At 37.9% G+C, this 12,228-nt stretch overlaps 1 protein-coding gene across 1 annotated transcript; it reads right to left on the bottom strand.

Moving 5' to 3' along the window:
• Nucleotides 1-177: 177 nt before the first annotated feature.
• LOC100185894 lies at nt 178-8,728 on the bottom strand. Its single transcript, XM_002124381.5, has 10 exons — nt 8,612-8,728; nt 7,594-7,821; nt 4,977-5,249; nt 3,672-3,888; nt 3,026-3,131; nt 2,339-2,495; nt 1,450-1,593; nt 1,297-1,397; nt 782-906; nt 178-657 (listed from the first exon to the last, which is right to left on the bottom strand). The coding sequence occupies exons 1-10, from the start codon at nt 8,679-8,681 to the stop codon at nt 579-581; spliced, it is 1,500 nt and encodes a 499-aa protein (XP_002124417.3). The 5' UTR covers nt 8,682-8,728; the 3' UTR covers nt 178-578.
• Nucleotides 8,729-12,228: the final 3,500 nt, after the last annotated feature.

Raw genomic sequence — 12,228 nt, 5'->3', positions numbered from 1 at the left:
TTGTTATTTTAATATTTCCATTTTGGTACCTCTCAAACCCAAATGTGAATGATTTAAGGGCATACATTCCCTTTTTATGGTAAAGATATATTTTATGCCTACTCTGGTTGCTTATCCACATTCTACCCGAACAAAACGTCTGATCCTTTGTTTTACAACTGCAGAATTAAATGAATGAAAGTTAAAAACTCACCTATTTCACACAAAACACATTTTCTATACATACAATCAAAAGAGTGCACAAATATTGAAAAACTCTGACAAACAGCTTGTTTATAGACTGAAACATGCAAGACAAGCGGGAATATTTTACAGTGCGTTCAAGAAGAATAAAAACAATAAAAGGGCACTACATGGCGTGGAACCAAGTTCATAGATAAAAATAAGCAACAGAAAACGGGTAAGTTTGTCCAAACTCCTTAAAATAAGTGCCACACACTTCTTACAGCAATACAGCCATGGCACATATATAGCCTACTATTTCCTTTTCGGCGTGATAAACACCCCCAAGCTTTATCCACATTTTGCATGGCGAATATCAAGCAGCAAAAAGCAAGACAATTTTAAAAACGTCTTTGTCAACGGTGTTTTGCACAAATTTTCCGAACTAGGTTGTCATCTTCGTACATAAACCTTTTTACAGACACAACCGAAACTCTGTTGTTAAAAAAAAACAAGGTAAAACAATTGCATTCAGAAAGAAGAAGACAAATGTATTTTTGTTTTTTACATAACTTTTGTGCCGTGATAAGTAGAATTTGATCAAACTGTAATTACTTACCGAAACCAAACACACCCGTCAAACGGAGCTTTAAATCTTATTTTCTGTCTCAACATTTTCTTTGATTTGTTTTTGTGGAACAAAACCTTTCCACCACAATGTTGCGTGTGTGTGGACTTTGATTTCTACTTGACAAAACATGAATTAGATTAGCAAAAGAAATACAAATAAACATTTTCAATTTGTATATGGTGTTATGGTGCCAGGTAAATCTGAAGAGAGACTTTCCGGCAATTGTTCATGCCGGTCCTTTAAGATCACAAAACAAACAAACCTATCGGAAAAATGCGTGAATTAAATAAGTTAGTCACAACACAGTTTACGGTAGTTGTAAGCCGTTTTAAACACTGATGTTTTGTAGTTCTGCGGGGTAATATGGGACACCTTTAGCACATAGTCCAAATATCCTAAGACAAGAAAAATATAATGAAAACATCTCCTATCTTATCCCACCCTACTATAATAATTGTCTTGTTCCAGTAATCACGCCAACTACATTTTAAAAATAGTCCCACCCTGTCTGCAAGCATTGGCACTCCACACGAATCTCTTTCCGTTGTGATTTTAATTTGATACGCACTGAACCGTCTCCATTTTGAAGTCGTAGAAATTTGAACTGCAAACATCCGTTAAATTTTTAACACCAAGTATAAACAATTTTGTCATACGTGTGAATTTTCTTCGTGGTCTGTAGTTCCCTTTCTTCGTAACTCGTATAAATTTGAGAACATAAATTGGTTTTCTTGGATAACTTCGTTGCCAATTTGATTTCAAAGGTAAATTTAGGTTAAAATGATCTTCACATGCTGGTTCTAAGGAAGACAAATACGGAGATATGTGCTTTCTTGTTTAAAAAAAATTTTTTTACGTGCTAGTAGTTTTTGACTACCCTTGAGAAGGCTTTGACATAAGGTTCATACGCGGTATAACACTTTAGCTGGTGGGGCATGATTTGGTACAGGACTTGTTTGGAGCAACGGGAAAACTTTGTCATATACACTAGGTGCTGTGCGTCACAGCAGGACCTTCTATTAAATGAACATCATTCTTCTCTGAGGTCCTACAACGTTGCAACTATGGGCAATAAGATTTATTATATAGAGTTGGCCCGTTACACGGGCATCCAATATGTGCTACAACTTATTAGGAACCATTGGATTGGAGCAATGTCCGGAAAGTGTATTGTCCAATAAGGACGCTAAAGCTATCAATGGTGTCACTATTTCGAGCATTCAACCTGGTATCCTACGGTTACGAAACAAGCGCCTAATTTTTGACTTATATAATATGTCACTTAAGACATATAATACTGTCGGGTAAGGTGGGACACCTTGAGCACATAGTACCAAACATCCTGGTCGTTTTTTAAACCAATTCAAAGAACGGTCAATAGGGGTCGCTAGGTACGGTTTAATAAATCTTTGAATGTTTACTACCAAATGGGGCGTAAAAAAGAGAATGAAAAAATGTCCCATCTTCCCCAACAGTATAACAGAATACAAAACACATTTTTTACAATTAAAGACAATTCCATTATCACGCAGCATATACATTTACCTGTCTCCTCATTTAATTTCTTGCATTCAACACTAATAGTGGGTTCTGCTCTCCATGATCGTTGCGACCCTTTTGTCGTTGACCTCCATTTGCCTGTCACGTCCTTTGGGTTCAAGGCTGGATCCGAAACACCCAGCCAGCCCTTCCGACTCCCAATCTGCTTAAGCGGAACATAAATCAGCACAAATGTTACACAAGCGTGTAATCGAAAATTATTTACATGATTGTGAAATAAAAAGAGAGTAATCGCAACCACATATGGCTATATTGTTGAGAGTTTCTCGAATGAGATTTCTTTTACTGTAATATGGGTTTAGTATTATAGTAGGGTGGGGGAGATGGGACACCTTAAGCAGATAATATCCAAAAATCTGATCGTGTTTAAAACAAAAAACAGCGGTCTACGGAAGTTTTATTTGATTTTATATTTGTTTTAACGACTGTTGTTTTGCTGGTATAATTCCCTTTTAGTCGCTGTTTCAATTTAAGTTTTAAAAGTTTCACTTTATTGCGACTGCTGCGCATTTTAAAGGTTTAAACTTTACATGCATACATACCTTTGCAAATACCACGCTAGGGAATAAAGTATATGTATCAAATTGGTCATTACGCTGAATGCATTAAACGTCTTTGCGTTTTAAAATACGCACCAAAATCTCCTGAAAACTATTCGTCAAAACACGTTACCTTTGACCCCACCAGCCATCCGCCTGGTTTCTGACGACTTGCTTTGAAGCGGGAGAGGAAAACTGGATAATCGAAGAGTTGACTCTCACTTGAGGGATTAACTGACCTGGTAATATTGAAAGAACAACATAAATCAATTTGTGGCTATTATATTTCTTCCCACACATATCGAGGTCTACAGTCATATACGTTATGTACCCACGGTACAGTACTCAAAAGCACACAGTCTTATTGGTCAAGACGAATAATGTAACCTGTTTATGCTCGCGTGGTGGAGCAATATGGCAGTCGTTTTACATGGTGTTCTGATTCACACATTTCGTGCTGGTTTATGAGTAAACACATAGCATTTTGTGAGTTAAAAAAACTGGTTTGAAACGTATCTTGCCTAAAGTCACACTAGCCCACAACAATAGCACCAGCTTCGAGGCCCGGACTCATAACCTCTAGGTCAGAAGGAGTCGCGGAAGAAACAAAGTGGCGTCAAAAAGGTGGAGCAACGTTTAAGTAAAAAGCGGAGAACTTAGACTTTCTTGTTGCAAATAAAAAAAAAAAGGAAATGCCTTAACCCTGGCGTTCTTAAAGGTGTGGTTGCAAATAACGAAAAAAGATGAAAAAATAGGAAATTATAAAAAAACGCACTCACCCTGGGGTTCTTAAAGCATAAACAGAAGCATTGAGATGCGTTTGTCCTGTGATCTCATATTCTCCCATATAGTAGAGCCTTGGGTGTCTTCGAGAAACGCAATGGTTAAACTTAATAATTGAACAGTTGACAAGTTGTATATTGGATCTTGATGACACGCGAGTGTCAAGCAGCTCAACATCGGTTAGAGCTCTGCCTGATGTAGCCACAGAGCGCCCTGTTAAATTTTCTACGTTAAAAGAAGCTTTTAAAATGTTGTAAAAAATCATATAAAAGGACTGATACACACCAATTCAAAAGCTACAAAGTTTAGGCCATTTTAGACCTGTTTTACATTTAGAAATAAAAAATAGGGCAGAAAACTTTTCACACACGCCACATATATACATTGATAAAGGAACCTCAGTTTTCATAGAAATATTAGGCCGTAATACATTCTATAGGTATTCTTTATGCATGCGACTCTCGCATGCTGTAATGCATGAATCTTTTTATAAAATACGTTCCTTCAACGACATGGCGTGCAATGAGTTGTGAAATATAATGCCCTTTGTACGGCATAATTAAAATTCCTAATATTTATCAACCTTGAAAAATGTTGGCCCAGGTGTAAAAAAACAGAAGATAGCAGATATACGACGGGGTAAAAATGTCTCCTAAATCATAAATGTGTAATCTAGGTGTAATTAGTTTCTGTTTTTGTCTTTACACAACACCTTGTAAATCACACAATAACAGACGCTTGCTGCAGTTTGAAATCCGGCTATATAGTAGAATAGGGGAAGATGGGACACTTTTTTATTATATTATTTCGTCCCATTTGGTGGTACACAAAGAACATTCAAAGAATTATAAAATCGTAGACCGTTGGTAATTGTTTAAAACACCATCGGGATATTTGGATATAATGTGCTAAAGGTGTCCCATCTTCCCCCAACCCACTATACCAACAAACGATTGAATAATTAATTGAAATCGGATTGGTTTGTCAGCTTTAGGATACAATCTTGTTACATGGGCGTGCTGCGGTTTAACAAGTTCTGTTGTTTGTTCCATGTTAAGTTTTATAAACACGGCGCAAAAACCAGCGGAAAATTGTACCTTGCAAAAATGAGAAGTGCTGGGTAGAACACTTAATATATTTAATAACCGGAACGCTGATTTTATCGCCATCCTGTATTCCATTTAGACCTCAACTATTTTGACACGCTGTAAATGGGGATTTTGTATTCTGAGCTTTAAGAATACAAAATCCGTCAAAATAATTGCAGTAAGATAAAGGTATAGGGTTTCATATTAACTCACTGTCGTGACGACAAACTCCTCTTCGTAAAATTTCGAGCGGGATTTCCTTCTTGCAGGCGACATATCTTAAGTGACAGGGTGACGCGTAAGTGACACCGTCGGTGCCACAAACAGAGCTCCTCTTAACCAAACGCGAAGTACGGCCATGGCCAGGTCTACCGTTGTAGTACACTCTTCTAGCCGAGACGTCGGGGCATTCGATGCAAATGCATTCCCCTCTTAAGCACTCAGCGTTTGGCATGCAGTCGTACTTTGTCGTACATGTTCCAACAGCTTAAAGAAAACAGCCATGTTAACTTTTTACACAAAACAGTTACGTATCCATTGTGGTAATGTGATATAGTACTTTGGGGTAAGGTGGGGTTCCGACAGCACATAAATCCTGTATTTCCTGATCGTGTTTTTCACAACATTTTTTGGAGTAAATATAATGCGGGTATTTGTTTTGTCAATCTTTTGTTTACTACCAACTGCGTGGAGAAAAAAGTATAAAAACACGTCCCATATTACCCCCCTACTCTGTTACGAAAGTACTCAACTGTAATATAAGAGGGAACTCTATACTCATGACTCCCATAGACCGTTGTAAATTGTTTAAAACACGCTAAAGATATTTGGTTATTGGGTGCTAAAGGTGTTCCGTCTTACCCCACCCTACTATTTGTTGATTTCAGAACTCAAATCCAAGCAGATGTACAAATGTGTGGGTTATTCAAGCTGTCTAGTGCATTATATTACAGACGACCGCTATCAGCAACCAAGCAGGCTGGCTAATACCCGTAATCTCGCGACAGAACCCCAGTTGGTAAATGACAAAACGGCGACAGGAGCTATCAATACGAGTCTAGCCGCGTATTAGTGCTTTATCACTATGGACGTAATAATGCTCAAAAACACATAGCGCTGACCTCAGCAACTAATATGAATCACGCGGTGCGTTCTATTTTCGCGATCATTATCGTAACCGCATTGTTAAACGATGCGGTGTGTTCTTCCGACGTATAACAACACGCCGTGACGTGAGTCTTAAAGCTGTCAAACAAGGGCGTCAAGTCGATGTTCTTCGCGTAGACCTTTATAGGAAACCAATTAGACGCACACTGAAATGTTGCGGTGCAAGTCTACTAAATGAAACGACTAAATACCTCAGTAAGGTCGTACGAAGTTAACCAGACCCAATCTTCGACATTTGAAACGAAACGGGCGCTGATTCATAAACTACTTGGGGAGTAAACGTGAGCGTTAAATGCCACCCGTATTGAGAAAACAAATGCTAGATTTACGTTGCGACAACCTACGAATTTAACCAACCATATGTTGCATAAAAAATCGAATTTTAAAACCCTATACTAATCTAAAGGTTTACGGGTTTTTAGGCATTTTATTCGCGAAGGTATCTTTCGTATTTTAAAGGTAAATTATGAATAAATGAGTGAATGTAACTTATTTATTCTTACGTGGTGGAGCAACGACAGCAGTTATAAAACCGGTGCCCTGTTTCCTACACCTCCTGCCGCTTACGAGTTACCGTTCACCTAAATTTGTGGGTAAATATTTCGGGAAAATATTTTACCTTTTGTGTAATATAGAACTAACGAATTAGATTTTTAAAAAGCCATAAGGAACCAGTGGGAGTAAACAAGTACCAAAAAAAATCCTTAGAAATGAATGACTTCCAAGAAGTATTGCCACAAGCGGTAAAATTTGGGAGCAAACCACAAATATTCCCAAGGCGCAATAAACCGCAGTCAACAGTACTTAGAAACCTCTTGAAGAAACCAAAACAAGTATTGCTAATGAGCGAAATACCATAAGGTCAAACCAACCTAGCGCTTAAAAACTATATGAGTTTGGAATAAACAAGTGACACAATGTAAAAATTTAAAATTGGTTAGTGGTTTACAAAATTGATGTTTACGTTCTTTGCGTATACCTAAATATATATATGGTGGGAGAAGACAGTATACACCTTTAGCACATAATATCCAAATATCCTGATCGCGTTTTAAACAATTAATATTAACCTATGGGAGTCGTGAGGATACGGTTTTATAATTCTTTGAATGTTCTTTGTTTGCTACTAAATGATACGAGAAAGTAGAATGAAAAAGTGTTCCATCTTCCCCCTGCCCTACTATATATTAAAATAAACTGCATAATTCAGTCGGCCAGCAGAGTTCATATGGGTTGGATTAAATGTAAAGGGGATTACAATGGTCATTGAAACCTCTTACACTTATCGTTCTATTTTATGCGCAAAGTGCTTGTCGAAGACCTGGGATTTAGGCCAGATTTGGCTATTACTTCATAACACATGTCGTTACTTTGTTTACACATTAATATAAAACCCGTGTTATAACGAACGTTTTTTACGCGAGGCTAAATGGGTTATAGTACTGTGGGTTCAATTAGTATACCGTTAGCACCTAAATCCCCTTATGGCCTTTTTCATGTTTCTGTTTTGAAAAGTTAACAACGTTATTTAAAAGTCGTGAGGATACGGTTTTATAGTTTTGTATATATTCTTTGTTTAGTACAAAGTGGGACTTAATTATAGAAAAGTAGAAATATGTTCCATTTTACCCCACCCTACAATACCTTTATTTTATTTACGTACCTTCACAAGCCCCAACGCTTTGTATATAGATTGTCCTCTGTGTTAAACATCTTCGACGTTCCAGATCGCAATAATTAGCATATGTGACGTCATCATCGCCACAAACTTCCACGTCCGGCATCCCGCTGTTACACGTCATTTCCGGGCATGCGCAGTGGGAATCGGTTGGCGAAGTGAAATTGCACACACCTCCAAAGAAGCACGAGAAATCATCGCAAAGTAGTTCACCTAGAAATAGTTCCTTGGATAATCTGTTGATAATTTTATTTTTTTGCAAAAGAAACGGTAAAATATTGTTATTTCATTTACATTTTTATTTTTTAAACAAAAAAACGGTAAAAATATTACGGTTTGAAGGGACGGAATAATGGGCCAGCTATATAGTTTAAATCCTACGGCGTGTCACTGTGAAGATCATCGCCCTTACAGAATAGATAATAATAATAAGCGAAAATCAGTGGTCTTAAAGATACAAAATTCTATAAAAATATTTAAACGGGGGACCGTAACATTTTAACTATTTCTCAGTGAGATTATATTTTATTGTGTAGTAATCTACATGGATGAGACCCTGCAGCGAGACACGACAGGAACCATGGGATTTAGACCAGATTTGGCTCATTATCGCAACTATATGGCCTGCGACGTAACTGCTTAGAAAACGTATTTTTAGAACGTCGAAATATTGAAAGTTTTGTTGCATATATAGTTGGGTGGGGGAAGACGGGACACGTTTAGGACATATTATGCATACATCCTAATTGTGTTTCAAACAATTAACAACATTCTATATAAGTGCCGTAAGGATATACGGTTTTACAATTGTTTGAATGTTCTCCCAAATGGGACAACAAAATAGAATGAAAGGGTGTCCCATCTTCTCGATCCCACTTTAAAATATTTATTTGCAGTTTACTATGTTCAAAGGTAAAAAAAAGTACTTTGAATTTGGCGTTCGGATTTCTTTAACGATGTTTAAAACTAGGTCTACCATTCACCAGCACATTCCGTTACCTACCTTTGCACAGTCCTAGAAGCATGGTATATATCACGAAACGAAACATTGCAACACCTAAGACGTCTAACATTATACACAATTCTCTGTGAGTAACACCTTTATAATTTTTAAATCAAGTTGATTACGAAAAACACAGCAAGAGTAAGAAACAAACTTCCATCGTTTTTTCCTCTTGTCTCCGAACCTCGCTCAAGCTATAGCAGGGTGCGGGCACCGCAAATCACAAATTCAGCTGATAAGCTACCCTTCGGTGCCTGGACGTATCCTAATACGCAACAAAACCACTCTCGCACGGCAGACGTAGTCTGACCTTGCTATGAACCTGTCTAAACTGCACACACCATGCATCCGAGGTCTAAGTGCAAAACCACTTCGGACCTATAGCATGCGGATTTTTCGCTAGTAAAATGGCAAAAAAACTAAGAATCGGTTTGGGAGTTAAAAGTGCTGTATAAGTCACGTTGATAATACACTGCTAAAGTCACGCTATTTAAAGTACTGCTGTGCGGATTTCTCATAGCTACCAATGGTCAAATATAAAGTCGTGTCGGGAGTTATAAGTGGGCCATGGTACGCCATATAGAAAAGTCACGCTGACATAACTATTGGGTCATTTCTATACGCGGGTACAATTAAAGTTTACACTACTATTTTTGGAGTTTTTTTGTACATAAAGTGTTTTCGTACGATAAATTCATGAATTGATTATCTTTTCCCAAATTCTCATCTCCAGACATGAAGTTCTAAAGTGACTTCCGGGGTGAATTAGGCAACGATAAAAATCATAAAAAGTTTAAAACATAGGTTTCGTGACTTTATAACACATTTTATCGAAAGCTACTTCCGCAAATACGCAAATTAACTTTAGTCGGGGTGATGTAACGACAAATTTATGAATATCAACCGTATAATTTACTTCATTTTAGTTCGAATAATACACTCTGTTGACCGACCTTCGCCCACCGAAGTGCTGAATTATAATTTTTACTCCAATGCGGCCCTACCGCGATACACAGGGGAGATTTTACCAACAGTATGCGCATTGTCCTGCTAACCGTTTGAACATGAAGCGTTCATGTTTCTCCAGCCAATTGTAAGCGCTTGTTATAACAAGGGTGGGACCTCAATTTGACAGACTGTAAACTTCAATCTATTTGTTTTGACCGTGATCCTTTATAACGTACGCTCAAATACACAAGCTGCGTAGCAAGGGTTAAGATATTAGCGATGTTTTTCAAAGGCACCTGCAGCATTATGGCAATTAGCCAAGTCGAAGAAAAACCAAACACGCCCTCACCTAGCAAATTACTATAAGCATAGGTTTACGCTAAGCCGTAGTTTTTGCCAAACAGGACTGGTTCTATATCTGCAACCGCGTCTTCTTGCACACCATTACCGCTTGCAACCATATAACCACTGTAGTGCTAGCAGATGCTTATCAGAGCGTCTATAATCCAGTAAAACCTGGCATGCCTCGCGTCTGAATCACCAACCGAATTTGCAGCAGCAATCATTCTAATCTAGCGGTTTGGATAACTCACGGCCACTGAAGAAAAAATCTAAACCGAGCTGGTAAAATCAATTAGCATGCGGTAGGGTGGAAAGAGTTAGGACAACTTTTTAAGCTATTTTCTCGTCACACTTGGTAGTAAACAAAGAACAGTCAACGAATTATAAAAACAGATTCTCATCACGGCTCCTACAGACCGTTGTTAATTGTTTAAAACACGATCGAGATATTTAGATATTATATGCTAAAGGTGTCCCGCCCCCCACCCTACTATATATATTAGCCAGCTTAAGATAAATTATTTAAAAGGCGAGATTGCGACTGAAATTCCTTGACTGAATGGAACCGGCCACCAGCAGATTTTTAATGGCAGTGGTTTGATGGTGGCGAGTTTTACGACCATTCGCCGATGACAGGTCAATAAACTAAACTATGTTTTCTTAGCCATCTTCTGACACGGCAAATAGCAAGTTTAATGGGCGTCTTGGTTAATTCTATTGCTATTGCTACCACGTATAATTTGAAATACAGTAGGGTCGGGGAAGATGGACACCTGTTTATTCTTTAGTCTCGTCCCATTTGGTGGTAAAGCAAGAACATTCAAAGAATTATAAAACCCTATCCTCACGACTTTCGTTGACTTCCATTGTTAATTCTTTAAAACTCGATTAGAACATTTAAATATTATGTGCTAAAGGTGTCCCATATTCCCCTACTCTACTATATATATTTAGTCCAGTTATCCTTAGCGGCCACCTACGTCACAAACGACCATTTTGACCACCGTGACGTCACGACCTTACTATATCCGATGACCAAAACAAACAAACTCTTTAAATCTTAAACCGACATTTTTACGTCCTAAAAACGAGCCCGCCTTGCTGTAATGAATGTCCGTTACGTTCGAAGACCTTTTAACCCGATGGTTTTAAAATATTTCGACCTTTACTTCAATTTGGTCTTCGAAAACGTAAAACCTCACAGAATTGTCAAATGACATTGGAATTACTTTTCGTCACGTTGTCAGATGCGTACTTTAAATTTGAATTAAAATGTAAAAGTACTAGAATTAAGCTATACTTGCACTAAAGCAGCCAAAATTCAAGGTGTGCACTATTGCTGTAACACGTAAACCAATATCGATGGCGGTTTTCGGAATAAAAGTACCCCTATTTGTCTCCTAAATTGTCGCAATAAAAAAATCACCCACAAAGTTGGTATACATGGTAATTCACAGGCAGCAGGAAGTGTATGAAAAAGGACACCCGTGCTGCTGTTATAACGACGGTCGTTCCCGCCACACGAGGATAAAAAGTTACATTGATTCATTTAAACATAATTTACCTTTAAAACGAAGATGTTTACCATTTCCTTTTTTAATCGGGTCAACTTACACGTCGCGATTGCATTTCAGTTGAGGTATGGACAGCCCTGTGCACATTGAATGCGTATTTATTTGGCACGGCATTACACGACTGTATCGACGCAAAATACAAAGTTAATATTTTACTGAAAGCATTTCCCGGACGACAATATGGGAACATCGTATACACCTGTGACGCGAAAAGTTAATTTAAAACAATGCGGGATTATTCTAGTGTGGCAAGCGGTGCATACCAGCAGTAACTATAATGTGAGTGTTTGGGTAATGGGCCATGGATTAGGTATTTAAAAAATGGCCAATTCATAATGGGCAAATTCTGGCCTAAATTCCAGGACCCCTGGCGTGCCTTGCCGTAGAACCTCACCCATATAGAATGGAGTAGAATTATAATATACGGCTATCGGCCTATATAATGCTAAGACGAATTAGTAAGAAGTGAAACAGCTACATTTAAGGAAGTATTTATAAAGTTGCGGATTCGGCAACGTTATTAATAGTTAGCGGACTGTTGACGTTTAGATGTTAAAAATAAGGATTCAATATAAATGTTTAGTAGGTTGGGGTAAGATGGGACGCCATATAATATCCTAATATCATAAATGTGTTCTCAACAATTTACAACGGTCTATGGGTGTCGTGAGGATACGGTTTTACAATTCTTTGAATGTTCTTTGTTTACTACCAAATGAGACGAGAAAATAGGGTGAAAAGGTGTTCCATCTT

This window comes from Ciona intestinalis, chromosome 3 (assembly GCF_000224145.3).
Source record: "Ciona intestinalis chromosome 3, KH, whole genome shotgun sequence".
Classification (NCBI taxonomy): domain Eukaryota; kingdom Metazoa; phylum Chordata; class Ascidiacea; order Phlebobranchia; family Cionidae; genus Ciona; species Ciona intestinalis.
This window is presented reverse-complemented; position numbering and strand designations above follow the sequence as displayed.

Bases quoted from the DNA above. Each gene is read 5' to 3' on its own strand.
- LOC100185894 (XM_002124381.5), bottom strand. From the start codon at position 8,681: ATGTTAGACGTCTTAGGTGTTGCAATGTTTCGTTTCGTGATATATACC. The intron at 2,496-3,025 runs GTAACGTGTTTT...CCGCTTAAGCAG, and splicing joins GATGGCTGGTGGGGTCAAAG to ATTGGGAGTCGGAAGGGCTG. The intron at 1,594-2,338 runs GTAAATGTATAT...TGTCTTCCTTAG, and splicing joins GAAATTAAATGAGGAGACAG to AACCAGCATGTGAAGATCAT.